The 17,773-nt window shown below is 55.2% G+C and overlaps 2 protein-coding genes across 10 annotated transcripts in view; one reads left to right on the top strand and one right to left on the bottom strand.

The window, feature by feature from the left end:
• The window catches only part of NRL (neural retina leucine zipper), a 29,820-nt gene extending 20,967 nt beyond the window's left edge, over nt 1–8,853 (top strand). For 4 of the 9 annotated variants that reach the window (XM_027065454.2, XM_053224301.1, XM_053224303.1 and 1 more), the window contains exons 2-3: nt 6,132–6,539; nt 7,446–8,853. In XM_027065454.2, coding sequence (XP_026921255.1) covers nt 6,159–6,539; nt 7,446–7,778 — 714 coding nt within the window. In that variant the 5' untranslated portion in view covers nt 6,132–6,158 and the 3' untranslated portion in view covers nt 7,779–8,853. Of the gene's footprint in view, nt 1–3,313; nt 3,392–6,131; nt 6,540–7,445 lie in introns of all 9 variants that reach the window. The other 5 variants (XM_053224300.1, XM_053224302.1, XM_053224304.1 and 2 more) reach the window with 3 other exon arrangements.
• Nucleotides 8,854–10,591: 1,738 nt separating this feature from the next.
• Nucleotides 10,592–17,222, bottom strand: CPNE6 (copine 6). Its single transcript, XM_027065452.2, has 17 exons — nt 17,055–17,222; nt 15,540–15,711; nt 14,958–15,137; nt 14,528–14,602; nt 14,289–14,363; nt 14,059–14,142; nt 13,878–13,967; nt 13,416–13,520; nt 13,103–13,189; nt 12,823–12,882; nt 12,425–12,558; nt 12,285–12,339; nt 12,144–12,195; nt 11,682–11,815; nt 11,295–11,531; nt 10,901–11,075; nt 10,592–10,784 (listed from the first exon to the last, which is right to left on the bottom strand). The coding sequence occupies exons 2-16, from the start codon at nt 15,705–15,707 to the stop codon at nt 10,938–10,940; spliced, it is 1,674 nt and encodes a 557-aa protein (XP_026921253.1). The 5' UTR covers nt 15,708–15,711; nt 17,055–17,222; the 3' UTR covers nt 10,592–10,784; nt 10,901–10,937.
• Nucleotides 17,223–17,773: the final 551 nt, after the last annotated feature.

The following is a 17,773-nucleotide window of genomic DNA, read 5'->3' as shown; positions in this document are numbered from 1 at the left end:
CCCCCAAACTCAACGTGGATACTGCATTAGCCCCCTAATCCCACTCTGATTCCATTTTGCCTTCTAGATCCAAAGTGATCTTTCCAAACAAAGTCTGATCTCATCATGGCCCTGCCAAAAATTCTTTAGTAACTTCTCACTGTTCTTTGAATAAAGACCAAATCCTAACCTTGGACCATGAGGCTGTGCTGGATCTGGCCCCTGCTGACATTGCCACCGTCACCTACCACCATTCTTCCCACTTCCTTGGTTTCTTCTACTCTCTGGCTATATTGGTCTTTTTGTCTGTTTGTTTTGTACTCATGTCTCATTCCTGCCTGAGCCTTTACATATATTGTTCTTGTAGCTTGGAATCCCCACCTTCTCCATACCCCCAGACATGGTCACTTCTTACTCACCTGGCTGGTCTCAGTTTAATGTGTCTTCCTTAGGCAAGCTGTCCCCTCACTGCTGCCCCTCATTAGATTAGGTCTTCATGAAATACAATTTCATAGTGCCTGCCCTTCTCCTTCATAGGACTCACCTCAGTTATAATAGTTTATTTTCACATAGGCTCCTGCCTAACATATGTGGGGCCTGGGGCAAGAGTACAAACAGAGGGTAACAAACCTTGTGTTTTAAATATTTAAAATGTAGAACTCATGCTAACAAACTATTAAATAAAATATGTTCTATTCTTATCCCTTGATAATATGTACACGATGGCCTGGAATTTGGTTCAAAATTGAATGCAGATTTGGATTTTATTTGGAGTCCTTGGGATTCTGCAGCAGAATGTGGTGGGTGGTATGGGGAGAGGATGCACTGGGCCACTGGCCTTTGGGCCCTCTTCTCTTCCCACCCCTGACACTGTCTTGTCCTGTGAGGGGCCTCACATGCATACCCGTGGACCTCCCTGTCTACACATCCCAATTCTGTCCATGACCTCCTATAAATAGTCACCCTTAGCCGGCTTTTGGGTCTAGGGATGTGTGTACTGTAGTGTGGTCCACTTCTGGAAGGGCCTACCTGGGGTAGAGGTCCATGTGGGCCTAGAAGTGGGCTTGGAGCCCTTTGGACAGGGAATTCCTGGGTATCTGGAGTGTGGTCCAGAATGGGGTTGGGTGTGGGCAGAGGAGGCCTGAACTGCTCACCCCATGGGGTGGGACACAGCCAGAGGAGAGCCAGAATGGAGTCTTCCAAAAGCACAGGGCTTAGGGCAGGGGCTACTCTTGCCTGGGCCTAAGGGCAATAAATTGATGCTTCTCTGTTTCATCAGTCTGTATGCTCCATGAAGGCAGGGCTGGTGTCAGTCTGATGTACCAAGTTATCGCTAAAGCCTAGCACAGTGCCTGGTGCTTAATAAACACTTGTCAAATGAACATACCAGGCAGGCCAGGAAGAGGTTTGAAGATTTGGATCCATTACCGAAGATCTGGACACCAAAGGCCAGAACTTCTAGGGCTTACAGGGAATTATGGGCTCCAAATATGGGACAAATATGGGAGTGCAGGACAGAGGAGATAGTGATGGCACCCTGAATTACTGACTCCGTCTCCTCCCTTCCCTCTCATTTTATATCCCCATTCTCCCGGCCCTTTATCTGCCTGGCCCTTCTCCCCCATTGTCCAACATCCCACAGCCCGCTGTGTTTCCTCTATGGCCTGACCATCTATCTGTCTGTTCCTCTGCATCTGTTTCTTTCTTTCTTTTTTTTTTATTAAAAAAAAATTTTTTTTTAACGTTTATTTATTTTTGAGACGGAGAGAGACAGAGCATGAACGGGGGAGGGTCAGAGAGAGGGAGACACAGAATCTGAAACAGGCTTCAGGCTCTGAGCTGTCAGCACAGAGCCCAATGCAGGGCTCGAACTCATGGACCGCGAGATCATGACCTGAGCCAAAGTCAGCCACTTAACCGACTGAGCCACCCAGGCGCCCCACCTCTGCATCTGTTTCTAATTCTTGGGCCCCAGTCTTACTTTCCTCTGTCCCTTCCTTCTACTGCCTTTGTTCTTCTGGTCCCTTGTTCCTACCACCTCTCTTTTTACCCCTACTCCCTTCTTGGTGCTCTCCAGAAGACCTCCTCTCTCTTTTAGTTTGTCATGGCCCTTTGCCCACCTCTTCCATGTGCCTACATCCCTCCAACTCCTTTCGTACAAATCTGTGGGGAGCCACCGACTTGTTCTGCCTTCCATCCCAGGTCTATACCTACTGCCCCCTCAGCTAAGCCTTCTTGCCTCCCTTTCTCTGTTCTGTCATTTCTGAAGTCCACCTGCCTTCATCTTTTTCACTCTCATTTCCCGGTCCCCAGATGTCCTCGAGCCAGTCAGTCTCAGTATGCATCTCCCAGGCCCTGGTTCCACCCCCACCAAGGGGGCCCATTAACTACCTCTTGGGTCCCCACTGGCTGCCGCGGCCTCTCGTCTCTGTGCCCTTGCCCATTTCCTCTGGCCTAGCCCTTACTTCCCGGACTCCTTTCCCTAGTCAGTGGCACCTGGTCTGAGCCCTGAGCGGCTCAGCTTGCCTGAGCTTGTTTAGTCTGACTCTTTTAGCCCATTAGCAGCTTAGCCACCCCCTCCCCCAAACCTTTCCTTTGAGCCCTCCAGTAAACAAGAAGATCAGCACAGACCTGACAGCTGCTCGGGGGCAAGTGTCTGGACAGACCAGGCATGAGAAAGGGGCTGCACTCAACACTTCCTATTCTTTCTGCAGCACAGGAAGTTCTGGGGTCTCTTTCCTGGCTATGTGCCTCAAAGCCACATTCCATGGACATGTACGCGAGATTCCCTGGTCTCTATGATCCCCATTCCCATTAAGTGGCCTTGTTCCTAGGCTCTGTTCTTCTGGAAAAACAACTGGATCCAGGCAATCACACTGAGAAGCCTTACTACTTGAATAACGACCGTGGTCTCTGCTCCACGAAATGCAGAACACATGTGGGAAAAGAATGATGTCATCTGATCTAGATCTTCTTATATGTGCGTACAGAACATGATGGGAGAGACCATGCACACACACAGGGAAGCTGAATTGACTGTAGGTATTCTGTAGACCAGTGGTTCTCAAACTTCAGTGTTCATCAAAGTTGCCTAAAGGCTTATTAACACACAGATTTTTGAGGGCGGGGGGGGGGGGTCCCAAGCCCAGAGTTTCTGATTCAGTAGGTTTGAGGTGAGGCCAGAGAATATGCATTTCTAGCAAGTTCCCAGGTAATGCTGCTCGTTGGGGCCCACACTTTGAGAACCATTGTTTTAGGCCATCTGAACCTATCAGCTTTTCACCCAACACCTAAGACTGGGACCGTGTTAATTTTTATAACTGATGATCTTTAGGGCTGATGGACACCCAGATCTCTGACTTGGGACAGAGGACTTGTGAACCCCACAGGAACATTTGGGTATCCTCACCAGGTAGGGAATAAAGTTCTATTCTAGTACACACCTTGTTTTAAACAGCTTCAGACAGGTTTAAACACCTCCTTAGCTAATTCCTAGTATCCTGTTCCAACTTCTACTCAGGGATAAGAGCTCTAAGAGGTGTTAGGGGATTAGGCTGAAAATGTAGGTCACCCCCTAGCCATCTGGGAACCAGGATGAGTGAGAGAGGAAGAGAGAGGGACGGAGACACACGCAGGGAAAAGGCGAGAGGAAGCAGAGGGCGTGTGAGGGCAGTTACAGAAGTCAGATGGATTGGTGGTGATTAGATTTCAGTGTCCCGAGGTGGCCCGGAAAGAAGGAGCAGAGATCCCCACTCTCCCTTCTCCTGCTCCTTCCCGCTGGCCTGCCTGTCCTGGGACTGGTCATCAAGAGTGGGAGAGGCTGCGGATTGGGTAGCCAAGTCCTAGCGATTCACCGTGGGGACAGTTGCCTGTCCTTCTAATAGGATAGCTGTGAGGAGTGTGTGGCCAGTCACAGTGGGAGTGAGGCAGGGGGCCAGAAATGTGAAGATTCCTGAAAGCAGAAGCACTGACCCAACTGGCTAGGTGAAAGTGGGTTCAGACTGTTTGTATTCCCCAAAACAACTGCCAAGGCACTGTAGAGCATTGGAGGGTGAGGGCGCCGGGAGCTTCTCTGGGCCTCTTTTCCAGTCCCAGGTTCTCAATCACTGAGGGCTGCGGGTGGTATTCACATGAGGGTGGCTGACTGGGCCAATGCAGCTCTCTGTACCAGGGAACTGAGCACCTGTGAGATGGACCATCAATGAGGAACTTTATTGGGGAAAATGCCCCCTTTCCTTCCTTGAGAACAGGCATACTCATCATCTTCCCTCTTCTCATTCCCCCCTCAACCCCCCAGGCCAATGAGATATGCAAATGATCCCCTTACCTCATTGGCTGCAGGCCTGAGGACCACAGATGACCTCAGAGAGCTGGCCCTTTAAGAGTGCCCTGTGGGCTCAGTGCCCACAGCGCCTTGTTCTGAGCACAGAGGCACCAGGCCCTGATCAATGGGGTCTCCAGTCTCTGAGGAAACTGTGCCTGCCTGGCTCTGACACTGACCACATCATCTTTACCATCCCCCAAGTGAGTATATTTGGGGCCTACCTGGGTGCCAGGCCTCTCACCTATAGCCTCCGCCTCTGTCACCTGCTGTCTGCTCTCTGCTGTCTATTGTCAAGAATCCTCACACTTCTTTCCCCTGCCCCACTCCCACCCTGGCTGGCTTTATGTCCCTTACTGCTATCACATCAGAAAGATAAATAGCCCTCCTCACTTATCTCTTCGTTCAGTTCTCTCTGGACACCTCTCTCACTGTTTCACCATAGCCTCCCTGCCAAGGATCATTCCTTCAATCTGTGTCTTTGTTCCTACCACCCCTGTCCTCTCAAGGGTGAGGGGTTCAGTAGATAGGGCAACAACCCTTCCCTGGGACAGGAAGACACAAGGACTTGTCCTTACTCTCACCTCTCTGGGCAGAGCCTGAGCATATGAGATGTCTAGAGAGAGAGCTACGTAGGCTTGGGGTATCAAGATGGGACCAGATGCCAAGCACTGGGGATAAGCACTCCCTGTCTTGCCCCTTCGGGGGCTGGCAGTGGGGCTATTGGAACTGGAAGCTGGGCTAGAGTGTGAGACTTCTGGCTCAGGAAGGATTCCTGAGGTCATCTAGCCTGAGGTTCCTCAGGTGAGCACACATTCTGCATGATAACAGGGAGGAGAGCTCCTGGGTGACATAAGTTTGGGATGCTCTGGGTTGAGGTTGAACAGATGGTTTACTGAAGGACTTCATAGATTAATATGTTGCTGTGCTTTGTGAATCTGCAAAACGTGGGGATAGGAGGTAGCATTTCTCAAATTTATCTGAGCATCGACTTCTTCTTGGGTATTTCTCACACTTGGTGTTTCCTGGAACACTCTTTGGGAAATGTGAAGGTCTAATTGCCTTTATTGAACAGAAGGGGAAACTGGGGTCAGGTGATCCATCCAAGTTCATACAACATAGCAGGTTCTGAATAGAAGGAGGAAAACCAATCTTGGTTGGTTCTCTTTGGAGAGATTGGCTTGGGGAAAGATGGTCACCACTCAGTCCTGATCTTGCTAGAACTGACTCTAGGATCTTTCTTTTTCCCTTGGAAAGTCTCATGCTCCTATGAAAGGGATTAATTGATTGATTAACCCACAGAATAGATGTGCATTGAGGATCTTCTAGTGCAAGGCATTGGCCTAGGTGTTCTGAGAGAGAGATATAACAACGTTATCCCTATATATTAAAATTCACCTCATACATACCTTCCCATTGTCCTAAAATAGACATCTACTCTGTTACAGTTAATTAAGCAAAAATTTTTGATTGCTTGGAAATGGAATGATGTCTCTTGAGATGACAGAGCCTCTCAGTCTGTCCCAGCACTAGAGTTGGGAGTACTGCCATATTCCTCTTGTTTTTCAAAGCTCCCAGAGGCAACAGTGGGACCAGACTCCATGCTTTCATCTTCTTCAATCAGGCCTTTAAGCTGCTTGCTGGAGCCCCTGCCAACCTGAAAAGTTGCCTCAGTCCAGAGGTGACTATTTAGGGAACAGGGTTGCACCATCGCCCCTGCTTTCCAGAACTGTGGCTCTCCAGAACACTTGGACTTTGGAAGAAGGAGGTTCCCATAAGGAGGCTGGCAGGCAGCCTCCAGGTGCTCCAAATCTCTCTTCTTTTTTTGCAGGTGCACCCCTCCCAATCCAGCCCCAGAATGGCACTGCCTCCCAGCCCCCTGGCTATGGAATACGTCAATGACTTTGACTTGATGAAATTTGAGGTAAAGCGGGAACCCTCTGAGGGGCGATCTGGCCCCCCAACAGCCTCACTGGGCTCCACACCCTACAGCTCAGTGCCTCCTTCACCCACCTTCAGTGATCCAGGCATGGTGGGGGCCACTGAGGCCCCCCGGCCAGGCCTGGAGGAGCTGTACTGGCTGGCCACCTTGCAGCAGCAGCTGGGGGCTGGGGAGGCACTGGGCCTGAGTCCTGAAGAGGCTGTTGAGCTGCTGCAGGGTCAGGGGCCAGTCCCTGTTGAGGGGCCCCACAGCTACTACCCAGGAAGCCCGGAGGAGACAGGAGCCCAGCATGCCCAGGTGAGTGATCAGTGAGTTGGTTTGAGGGGAGGCAGGGTGAGGGAGGACAGCCCAAGAGAGGAAGGAGAATTCCTGGAGAGGGTTATGGATTGGACAAGAGACAGAGGGCAGGAGAAGACAAGGGCCCTTGAAAAAAATCAGAGAGAGAAAACTATCTTCTGCCCCCTCCCTTTTCCCCAAATGGAGAGAAATGAGTAGTCTAAACCAGGAGGAAGAGGGAGAAAAGATTAAAAGAGGACCAAAAGGGGAGAGTTGAGAATTAAAGGAGAGCCGTTGATTACGGGAGGCAAATATACTCCGTCTGTGGAAACCAGGGAAAGAGTTGCGCTTGGAATTGAGTGGAGTTGAGACAGCGGGCACGGGAATGAGGTTGGCCTTTTCAAGACATCGTGCTTCCCCAGCCCCCAACCTTCTCAGGAAGGATTGGGACTCATCCTATTAATTATAGACACAGATGGGGGTGTTGAGGGCATTAGGATGTAATCCAAATCCGTTGAGGGTCACAGGGTTGCGGCCTTCAGGACAGGGGAGCGAGGTGCATTGGCGGGGCGGGTTCCGTCTGGGCCGTGTCCGCCGGACACCCGGTGAGCCTGGAGCAGGACGCTAAGGACCTCGCTGCAGCGGCGCGGATTTCAGGCGCACGACCCGCTAGCCAGACCATAGGAGGCGGGGCCTGCAGTGCGGGGCGGACCCAAAGGGGGAGCGCGCCCCTCGGGAAGGAGGGGCTTGTTGGGATCTGGGGCGGGGTCTGGACTGCGGGGTAGATTCTGAGGAAGGGCGAGCATCTGGTAAAGGTGGGGGCCGGGGGCGGAGCCTTCCCGAGGGCGGGGTAGTCCGGCTCGCGACCTAAGTGTAGAGCGGGGAGGGACCCAGCACTGACCCGCTCTCTGCCCTCTCCCTCTGCAGCTGGCGGAGCGGTTTTCGGACGCGGCGCTGGTGTCGATGTCTGTGCGGGAGCTAAACCGGCAGCTGCGGGGCTGCGGGCGCGACGAGGCGCTGCGGCTGAAGCAGAGGCGCCGCACGCTGAAAAACCGCGGTTACGCGCAGGCCTGCCGCTCCAAGCGGCTGCAGCAGCGGCGGGGGCTAGAGGCTGAGCGCGCCCGCCTGGCCGCCCAGCTGGACGCGCTGCGGGCCGAGGTGGCCCGTTTGGCCAGGGAGCGCGACCTCTACAAGGCCCGCTGTGACCGGCTGACCTCGAGCGGCCCCGGGGCCGGGGACCACGCCCACTTCTTCCTCTGAGTTGCTAGGGGCCGCCGAGTGGTGTAGTAGGTGGGTGGGGGACACCACCTAGAAGGCCACTTTGCCATTCACTAGATGGTTACTAGCGCCTTCTGGTGCCAGACACTCTGTTGTATGACTACATAAATATGCCCGAACTTCCTGGACCCTCAAGGCATGCTCCGACGTTAGAGGCTGGTCATTTTCTGGGAGAGAGGTCTTCGCAGGCAGGCAGCATACACAGCCCTCCACCTCCTGTTCCGCCCCACTTGACCAGGACACTGAGATCTGGAGGAGCCGGTGCCCTGACTGTTGTGGTGGGGGGCGGGTAAGAAGAGGCGCGGATGATAGCTGGGTGACAGTGAATGGGAGGAGAGGGAGTGGTGTGACTTCCCCCTCAGTTTAGATTTTAATTCAAGGTTTTCAGTCTGTAGTGCATTAAGGTGGTAATTAGCAATGAAGCAGTATTTTCATTCTGAGGCTTGTAAACACCCCATTTTAAGACTACTGCATTTTTCAAGATTTCAATCACCAACAAGACAGACTAGGAACTCTATCCATGAGGCTTTCATCCTATCCAAACCAGTGGCCTCCAGGGCCCAGAACAGCAAAGGCCTGAGGAACTGTAGGGGTGGTTGGTGCCGACTGGGAGAGAATTCTGGGCAGGAGTCTGGAGACCTGGGTGCTAGGCCCAGCTCTGCCACAGGATACCTCTGTCACCTTGAGAAAATCACTTGCTCCCTGGGTTTTGGTTACCTCATCTAATCCTGGATTGGATGACTTCTGACACCTTTCCAGTTCTGGCATCTCCTTGGTGTAGGAGCCCCAAGAGTCTTCCCAAGAACCCCCCAAGACAACCTCACCAAAGGGACTTCCTGTCCTGCTCCTGCTTCCTGATTGCAGCCTGGGCGGTGGATGAGCCCATGCGCTGCTCCTCTGCTGCTCTCTCCAAGCTGCCTTGGCCTCCAGACCTGCATAGGGTACCCTTGCTACCTCCTGCCTTGCTGAGGGCTGAGGTGAGCCTTTGCCCAGCATGACAAGATGCTGAAAGAGTGTGGTTTTTGTGAATTAAACTTGAAGTTCAGGCAGAACTTTACACTATTGGCTAAATGTTCTTGCAATTTAAGAAGTGTTCATTCTTTAGCCTGGCTCCTGGTTCCTGTGTGTGTGTGTGTGTGTGTGTGTGTGTGTGCGCGCGCGCACACACACACACGTGCGCGCACTGTGTCTCAGTTCTGGAGGCCCAATGAAAATGGGGTGGAAGCGTGGGGATTGGGCCAGATGGAGCCTCCTCCTCCCACCACCACTGCACAGAAGCCGAGGAGCATCAGTGACTGGGCCAGGCCTGCCTATGGCTATCCTGAGGTCCCACAGTTGCCATGGTTACCCAGCCCTTTGGTTCATCTGCCTACAGAGAGAGTAGGCGGGGGCTCTGGGCAGAGCAGAGGCATTGAGCTGGGAGCAGCTACCTCACCAGCCACTGTCGTAGGTCCTCTAAGGGACATAATAAATAGGGAGAAGCAGTCGAGGGTGGGGAAGAGGCTCCCATATGTCTCTCTTCCTTTCTGCCCCCTCTATCCACCCCCTCCCCAGCTGTCTCTTCCCATCACAGTTCTTGTTCTCTCCTCCCCCTCCTCTAGCCCAGCTCATCCCTCTTCCACTCAGGAGCCTGCAATGGGAGGCATCTCCTCCATCTCCCCCAGGATTTCTTTCTCTTCTCCTCTCCTTCTCTACCACTGGCCACCGGCCACCCTCTCTGGCTCTGGCTCCTCTATCTGAGTGGCTCACAGAGCCTCTCCTCCTTCATCTCCTTCCATATGCATCATTGAAGAAAGAGGCTGGGGCAGGGAGGGTCCCTCCAGGGTCCCATCTCTTCTTCTCTTGCTCTGGATATCACCTGTGTCCTCGCCTGCTCTCTGGAGCTGCAGTCCAGACCCAACACCGCTCTTGCACACCTTCCTTAACTGGCTGGGTTCCTGCATAGCACACACATGGGCAGAAATGCCATTCACAGGCACCTACCCCCATACATGCAATCAGCCCACATAAGCATACACCTGAATCTCAAGATGAGGCTCACATGGATACACCTCACAGAAGCTGCACACTAGTGATTAAGAGTGTGGGCACAGATGGGTTTGGGCTCAAGTTCCAGGCCCACCAGTTCTTTGATGATGGGTGAATTTAAATGGAACGTCACTTGATTTGTGAGAGTGGGTACATTTAAAGCACGTAGCACAAAGTTTAGCACATACCAAACAATAACGTTTTACTGCTGTTGTTAATGTTATTAAGAGTACCCAGCCTGACTTCCTGAACCATTACATTAAGACCACACTCATGGACAGGCAGGGATGTGCAGTGCATGAGCACACACATTCGCACACCCAGGAAAACCAGGCTGCACAGACCTTAGATGCTCCCTTTATATTCATAATTCATTAACAGACCTGCTGCCCTCCTTCAGTCCCCGCCCAACACCCCTTCTCGGCCCGCCCCACAGCTGCGTGGGGGCTGGAGTTCAGCTCATGGGGGACTCAGCTGGGCTTCTCTGGAGGCAGCTGTAAGAGGGCATCAACCTGCCCCTTTGACAGCCCCTTATTACCCATCCCCCCATCTCTGGTAATTAACCTTCATGGTGCTGGGCCCCCTGGGGTTGGGAGGTGAGGGTAAGGGCTCATCAGATCCCACTGGCACACAGTTGGGGTGAAACTGCTGAGATACCAAGCTGCTGGGGAGCTCTGGCTCAGATTTTGAAAGGTGCTGGTCCTCATTTCTTAATGGCATGTATGGTTGGGTGGGTGTTGGGCATCTGAGACATGATGGATAGAGGCTGAGGTGCTAGGAGTGGTTCCCTTTATTAATGGCCAGAAAGTCAGGATCACTGAAGAAAGTCACAAGGCTGAGGGGTATGGGGCCTGGAGAGATAGAGCAGGGCTCACCACGCACTTCCAGGACCTAGGGGGCACAGCCGGTCCAAGAGGGAGAGGCACTGATCACTCGAATCACAAGGGTCAGGACAGGCACCTGGGACAGGGGGGGATAGTTATAAGCACCTTCCTCTACACAACATTGAGCCCAGATGGGCTCCACCAAACACCACCTTGCACCCCTGTCCACCCCTTTGGGCCCCCAGGACTCACTGAGAGGCTGAGGGAGTGTCGGTCCGGTAGGAGGCAGTCATGGGCTAGGGCTGGGGGTCGTGGCTGGTGTGCAAGGCCTGGGAGCCCCTGGGCTGATGCCCTGGCTGGCGTAGTACTCCACCACCTGCCTGGGCACCTCAGCCAGGACACACTTAGCAAGCGCAGAGGGTGCGGCCTGGGAGTAGGGGCGGGGACGTGGTTGGGGGGGGGGGTGAAGACTGCGGGGGGGGGGGGGGGGAGAGGCCAGGCAAGGGGGCGGGGTTTCGGGGTGGCCAGATGGGCTCCATCCAGCCTCCCTCACAAGCCTTCAACCCGGTTTGGGAGAGGCTGGTCTGATTGGAGGGCCTGAGGAGCTGGGGAGTCCTTTGGCCAGTGGGGGGCACCAGGCACTCACATCCTTGAAGTCCCGGAAGGGCACGAACTGGACGATGTCGCGGGCCGCGGGCACCCCTCGGGGGCAGCGCAAGGTACCGTCGTCGCCATCCAGCAGCCGCATGTCTGAGAAGTCCGCATTGCCCACACCCACGATGATGATGGACATGGGCAGGCGGGAGGCGCGCACGATAGCTGTGCGTGTCTCGGCCATGTCACTCACCACGCCGTCTGTGAGCACCAGCAGCACCGAGTACTTCTGAAAGCAGACAGAAGGGAGGAAGGGTAGATTCTGTGTGTAAGGGCTTTCGCACCCACCCCAAGCCCGGCCCTGGCCCTGGCCCCAGGCCCAGGCCCACCAGAGGACACCCAGTGGGGCAGTGCCCGGTTGCCTGCTTCGTCTCCTCACCGTGGCTTGGCCGGTGCTCTGCTCTCGCTGAGCTGGCTCCGCCACCCGGTTGATGATGGGGGCCACGTTGGTGGGGCCATAGAGCTGGATCTGGGGTAGGCACCGTCGGTAGGAGGCGATGACCCCCGAGATCTCTGTAGGCCAGGAGGTGAGGCCAGCAGAAATTAACAGGGAGCCCTTCTTGACACCCCTTCCAACAAAGGAGGTCCTTCCCTATCTCAGGACTGCCTGACCCCTTAAGTTCCTCACTAAGCAGGAGAGTTGGATGGTCCAGGCTCTGGGAGAGGAGGGTGGGCAGATGCTGGGTCAGGAGCTGGGAGTCCCAAATGAAGACAGGAGCTGAGTGGGCCAAAGGGCAGGGGGTCGGCCCATGAGGATGGAATCTATCCCCCTGCATGGGGTGTATCAGCTGCGTACGGTGTATGGGGGGAGGCGGGGCTGGTGAAAATCTCCCCTCTTTACCTTCACATTCAGGATTTTCCGGGTCAAAGTTGATAGCAAAGTCATGGGACACCTGTGAGGGTAAGGTGAGGGCAGCGAGAAGATGTCCTTTCCTTCCTGACTCTCCCACCAAATCCTCCCTTCCTCTCAAACCCAGCCTACCTCGAAGTTGGGGGGGATTCGAGCCCCAAAGCCAAATGCTGGAAACCGTTTATCACTGGGGAGAAGAAAAGCCGAGGGGGGGCATTGGGCAAGGCCTCTGTGCCCATCACCCCCCTCCCCTACCTCCCCCCGCCTCCTACCTGTCGTAGTCTTGGCAGATGCCTCCCACTGCACGCAGGGCTTGCAGGTAGTGGTTGGGCTGGCGGGGGCTGAGGCAGTGTAGGGACTGACTGCTCCTTGGGTCCCCATTGGAGGCCGTGAAGTCGATGGCCACCTAGTGGAGGTGGAAAAGGGTCTCAGTGCATCTATGAGAGCTAACAGAGGCTAGCCCAGAGCTAAGGTCTGTAGGGGAGGACCCAGGTAAGTCCAGTCAAGCCCACAAGTAGCTTCATCATGGAGTGGGGTGAGGAGTACAGGATGACAATGCTAAGGCTCATGAGCGGCCCCAGCAGGGGCAGTGGGGATTTGGGGCTCCTTCTGTTCATGATGTGCTTAGCCCCTTCCTCTTGCCTGTGTCCCCCGTCCCCTGGGTCTTTACCGTGAAGCTGATCTGGCAGCCGCCCATGATATAATCCAGGAAGGTGTGCACCTTCTCCACCTAGCAGGAGAGGGAAGAGGTAAAGTAGCAGGATGGTCTTTTGAGGAGGGAGCTGAGGGGGGCGGGCTTCTGTGGGGAAAGTGGAAGGGACAAAAGTGTGTGAGGTTGAAGTTCCCAGTGGGATAGGGCAAGCCTTCTCAGTTCCCAGAGGAGGAGACACTGGTCTTTGAAAAAAGGATTGAATCTGAGCAGCCAGCTTGAGGCAGGCACCGGAATTTACCGTGCACTGGGCCAGTACCACGGTCCCCGAGCTCTTGTAGTTCTTCTTCTTGTCCCGGTACTTGGGGTTGATACAGTCCCACTGCATCTAGATCCCACACACCCCACAAGTCTACAGTCACAATTCCATCAGGCAACCCCTGGTCTCCCTTCCAGAAGAGCCTCCCAGAGTAAGACCCCCATGGTTCAGTCCTTAGACCGAGCCTGGGAACTTTCCACCCCCTCGTCCTATTGCATGTAATGGGCTCTTCAGCACCCTTAGAATTCTCCCAGGGATCTGGGTGGGATTCTGGGAGCTAGGGTCTTTGTGGCACCTCCTGCCCAGGGTTTGCTGTTCCTTCCTGCATCTCCTGGAATGTGCTGGTGAACTCGCCGATGAAGTCATGCTTCCCACTCGAGTCATAGTCATACACCAGGAACTGAGAAGGCAAGGAGGGGAGGCAAGAGGGTCAGGGTTGCTTTGCAGTGGTTCCTGGGGGCAGGGGATGGACTTAGGGAGGTAGGGGGCTAATAGTCCCTAGGCCCAAACAGATGTCCTTAAGCTGCCTAAAGAGGCTACCTGCTGAACTTTATTCTTTGGCTCAGTCTGGCGGGGACTTTGGCCTTGATAAAAGGCACACATTGTAGGAACACTGAACTGTGACTGGGTCTTTACCCCACAGTGGGAAGGGCTTATCACATGAGGGAGGGGAAGGGGCTTGACACGCTCAGGAGGAATGTCTCAGACAGAGGCTAGATGCTCCAGTAGGCTGCCCTTGCTTGGCGGGGAGCCTCACCTTGAGAGGCCGGTGGACATCACAGCTGCATAGGGAGTGCAGGGACAGGCGGAATGGCTCCCAGCTGGGATTCAGGTTGTTCTTCACCACCTTGGAGAGGCACCCGAGAGCTGGTCACCTCCTCTCTAGGTTTCCCTGCTCTGCTCTTCCTCCCTCCTTCCCCACAGCTCCAGGCACCAACCTCCGTCCTCCAGACGAGCTGGTCACTCTGGTCCCCATTGGTCTTATAGATCTCCATGAAAGGGTCAGATTTGCTGAACAGATCCTGAACAGAGGAAAGGACCCATGGGCCTGATGAGGTCTGCAAGGGGAGGCAGCTAACACTGAGTAGGGAGCAGCACTGATTTATCTTGAGTGGGGGCCTCGGCTCTCTAACAGGGAAGATGGGGGCCTGGACCCTGGGTTTCCAACCTTGTTGTCCAGCTTGTGGGCTCTGAAGGTGAGTTGCACATAGTCATTGGTGCCAGATACCTCCTCAGCCACAATCTGCAAAGGGGAAACAAGTGCAGGATTCCCCCCTACCACACAAAGGGCCACCTTATGCCCTTTCCCTTAGGTGGAAGCCAGTCCTGGGCATGATGTTACCATGGATGTCCATGCAGGGGCATTGAATGCCGTGCCCAAGGGTCAGTATAGGTGACCTTGCCTACCGTGATGGTGGACTTGCCCGCAGTCTTCCCATTCTTCAGCAGCAATGGCTTAGTGACCTTGGTTTGTGACACAATCTGGAGATGAAGGTAGAGGGAAATCCAGCTGTGACCCGCCCCCCCCCCCCCACCTGCTTTGGCCAAGGAACAAGGGACAGGGTAAAAATATCCTTAGAGTGCTCACAGGGGCTATACTTGGGCTAGGGTTGGATGTAATTTCCACAGCAACATTAAGAGGTAGGCATACGACCCCCATTGTTTAGATGAGGAAACTAAGACTCAGAGAGGTTAAACATCTTGCCCAAGGCTGCACAGCCAGTGAATGGTGGAATGGGGTCCAAGCCCAGAATGAACTAGCTCCAGAGCTTATTCTCTGTTATTTTGGCTTTCAGAGGCAGAAGCCGAAGGGGGTAGGGTGGATGAGAAGGCAAACCTGGCCCAAGGTGCATTCTGTAGAGCCGAGGAAGGTGTCATTGCGGGGGCTAGTGGCTCCATCCTCAGCGTCAAACACATGGAACTGCAGGGGCTGCTTCTCCTCAAAAAAGTACTCGAGGGCCAGCACCCGAGAGAAGACAGGGCTGGAGCAGGAGCGTAGCACCTCTGTGTGCTCCACCTGCGGCAGGGGGCAAGGGCCCTCTGGGAACCCAGGCTACTTTTCTCTGCCCTGGACCACCCTGCTCATGCCAGGTTTCCTCAGGCTCCTGTATCCCCAGGGACTAGCTCTTCCCTTGTTAGGCTGACCCCCGAGCTCAGGCTGCTGCCAGCCCACTGGACCGTCAGTCCTTTGAGGCTCTGATAAGGCCTTTGGGAGCTGTGCCACAGCCTGGGCCGATCCCAGGACCCTATAGTACTCTGTGGCTCTAAAATGGTTTGTGTCTCCAAGGTTACCCCCACAGCCTAGAATAGGCCCCTCAGAGTCCTTACATTCTCCTGTGAGGCTTTCCTTGCCCCTTCCCAGCCCCTCCTCCTTCCCAGGCTAGGAGGTTAGTTCAGATAAGACCCAGCCCATTCTCACCTCCACCCATTGCTCATCAGAGTAGAGCTTGAGCAGCACGCAGGGGTGGGGCTTGGTGAGTGTGTCTCGGTCCAAGAGGCCATGGCAGGACACCCGCAGCTCCACCCGTGAGGCCCCCAGCGTCATGGCTGGGGGCTCAGGCACCCATCCCATCTCAGGGTCCGACATGTCACTGTGGGGACAGAGCAGATGGCCTGGACACTGGAAAGGGAACATCTGCCAGGGGAGGGGTCTGTCTTCTGGGAACCTGGGCCCCATGCCCCACCTTGTCCTGCTTCCTGAGGCCCTGGGATCTTATGGATCTCCTGCTTCCCCCCTACCCACCCCCACCCCTGCCCTCAGCTTAGCTTCCTTGGCTGGAGCTGTGGACAAGGAGGGCGGAGGACCTGAGCTTCCCACTCTTCCACAGCCCTATGCCTCTGTCACCCCTGCTGACCTACTATGCATGGATGGGGTTGGAGAGGGCTGGGGGTGTGGGGGGTTCCTGGCAGTCTTGGCTCCTAGGCCATCGATTGATCCATGCTTTCTGCTACCTCAGCACCTTCTGCTATTTCCCGACTGATGTTTGAGCCAGCACTGCACTCAGTCTTGGCACGAGGGAGCTGAACTGGGGCAAGGGGGTGGGGACATGGGTGGAGGAGCCCCTGGAAGTCTGAAGGGGATGGGCTACAAGAATGGAGTCTGCGGTGGGCAGGAGGAGGCAGGTTGTAAGATGCCCTGCGGGGCTGTCCTTATCCACCTCCCCCTACTCATCTCCTGGGTGACTTACGGCAAGGGAGGGGTGGTGGGCTTGGGGAGTTAGAGACAGAGCCCCGTCCCCGCTGAGAGCTCCTCCAGGTTCCTGGCAGGGGCTCCCACTATGACAACTCCCGCTTCCCTCCCCACCTCCCCTGTTCTCACACTTCTTGGCAGCACTGGCACTGTCTCTTAGCGACAGGATTTTTGGGGAGCCACAACCCCCTCCATGCTGCCCGTGGGATGCACGCACGCCACCCTCCCCCAGCAGTGGTATCAAGCCTCGGGCAGCAGCAGGCAGGGGTATGCTGGCCCGAGTTCACGGCTGGTCAGTCCATCTATCTGTGTCTGTCCACATCTCAGGGTGAGGCTGTCTGATCCCATGTCGTGCTTCCCCCAAGCGAGTGTGCGTTGGTGTGTCTGAATGCCCCCACCCTGTGTGTCTGTGCCCTAGTCGTGTGTCTGTATCCAGGAGGGTGTGCCAGTTCCCGTACCTCCCTCAGAACCGGGACCCTTCTCTGGCTGGGTTCCCCCCCTCCCCATAGCGCGTGCCTTTCTGGATATGTGAGGGAGGGTCTGGGTGGGCGGGTGGGGGTCTCTGCCTTCCTGCCACAAGTCTCCCAGTTCTCGCAGGGCCCCTGAGATGGGCAGGTGCATGTGGTGGTGAGGGGATCGGGCAGGACTGGAGACCTCTCTGGGGGCTGGGGGGAGATGTTGTTATGGAGACTGGGCCAGGCTGGGCCAGGCTGGGGCTGGGCTAGGGAGGAAGGGGAGGCTCACCTGGGCTCTAGTCGGGGGGCTCCTCTCTCCGGCTCTCTGGCCCTGGCCCTGACTCCCTTGCTTCTCCAGCCGCTGGCGCCGGCTCCAGCTCCGGCTCTGCTGCTATTTATGGGGCCTGGATGGGGAGGGGTGGGGGGGCCGCAGCACCAGCTCCCCCCCGCACAGACTGGTTGGGAGGGAGAAGAGGGGAGGGGCAGGGCCACTGCCTGGGAGGGAGCCACAGAGCCGGGGGAGGAGGGCGGGCCGGGGGTGGCTCAGAGGCAGGACCCCCACAGACACAGTGACACACATCTTCCCCTTCACACCACACCCATGCACACATTGTGGCAGTGTGTGCACGCACACACATTCACACCAGGAGACGATGGAGACACACGCACCCACGGCTCGTGGGCTCACACGTATCCTGACACACACAGGCGCCAGCACCATAAACTCACTGTGACACCACGACAGTTACAGCCCTACAGATACACAGAAGGAAACACACCCAGTCTCAGCACTCTCCACATCGCGCTTGTGAAGGATATTCACAGTAACTCATAAAAGAACACTGGGCTATACTTGTCACACACACATACACTCATTCACACCAACCCAAATACAACAGAATGGAGATCTTCACGTGCTCCTTAAAAACCACCCCGTACCACGCTAAATCTCATAGCTTTGAGAATGAGGTCCAGTTCCCTCGCTGCTTTTCAACAGGGACACACAAG

This window comes from Acinonyx jubatus, chromosome B3 (genome assembly GCF_027475565.1).
Source record: "Acinonyx jubatus isolate Ajub_Pintada_27869175 chromosome B3, VMU_Ajub_asm_v1.0, whole genome shotgun sequence".
Lineage (NCBI taxonomy): Eukaryota > Metazoa > Chordata > Mammalia > Carnivora > Felidae > Acinonyx > Acinonyx jubatus.
This window is presented reverse-complemented; position numbering and strand designations above follow the sequence as displayed.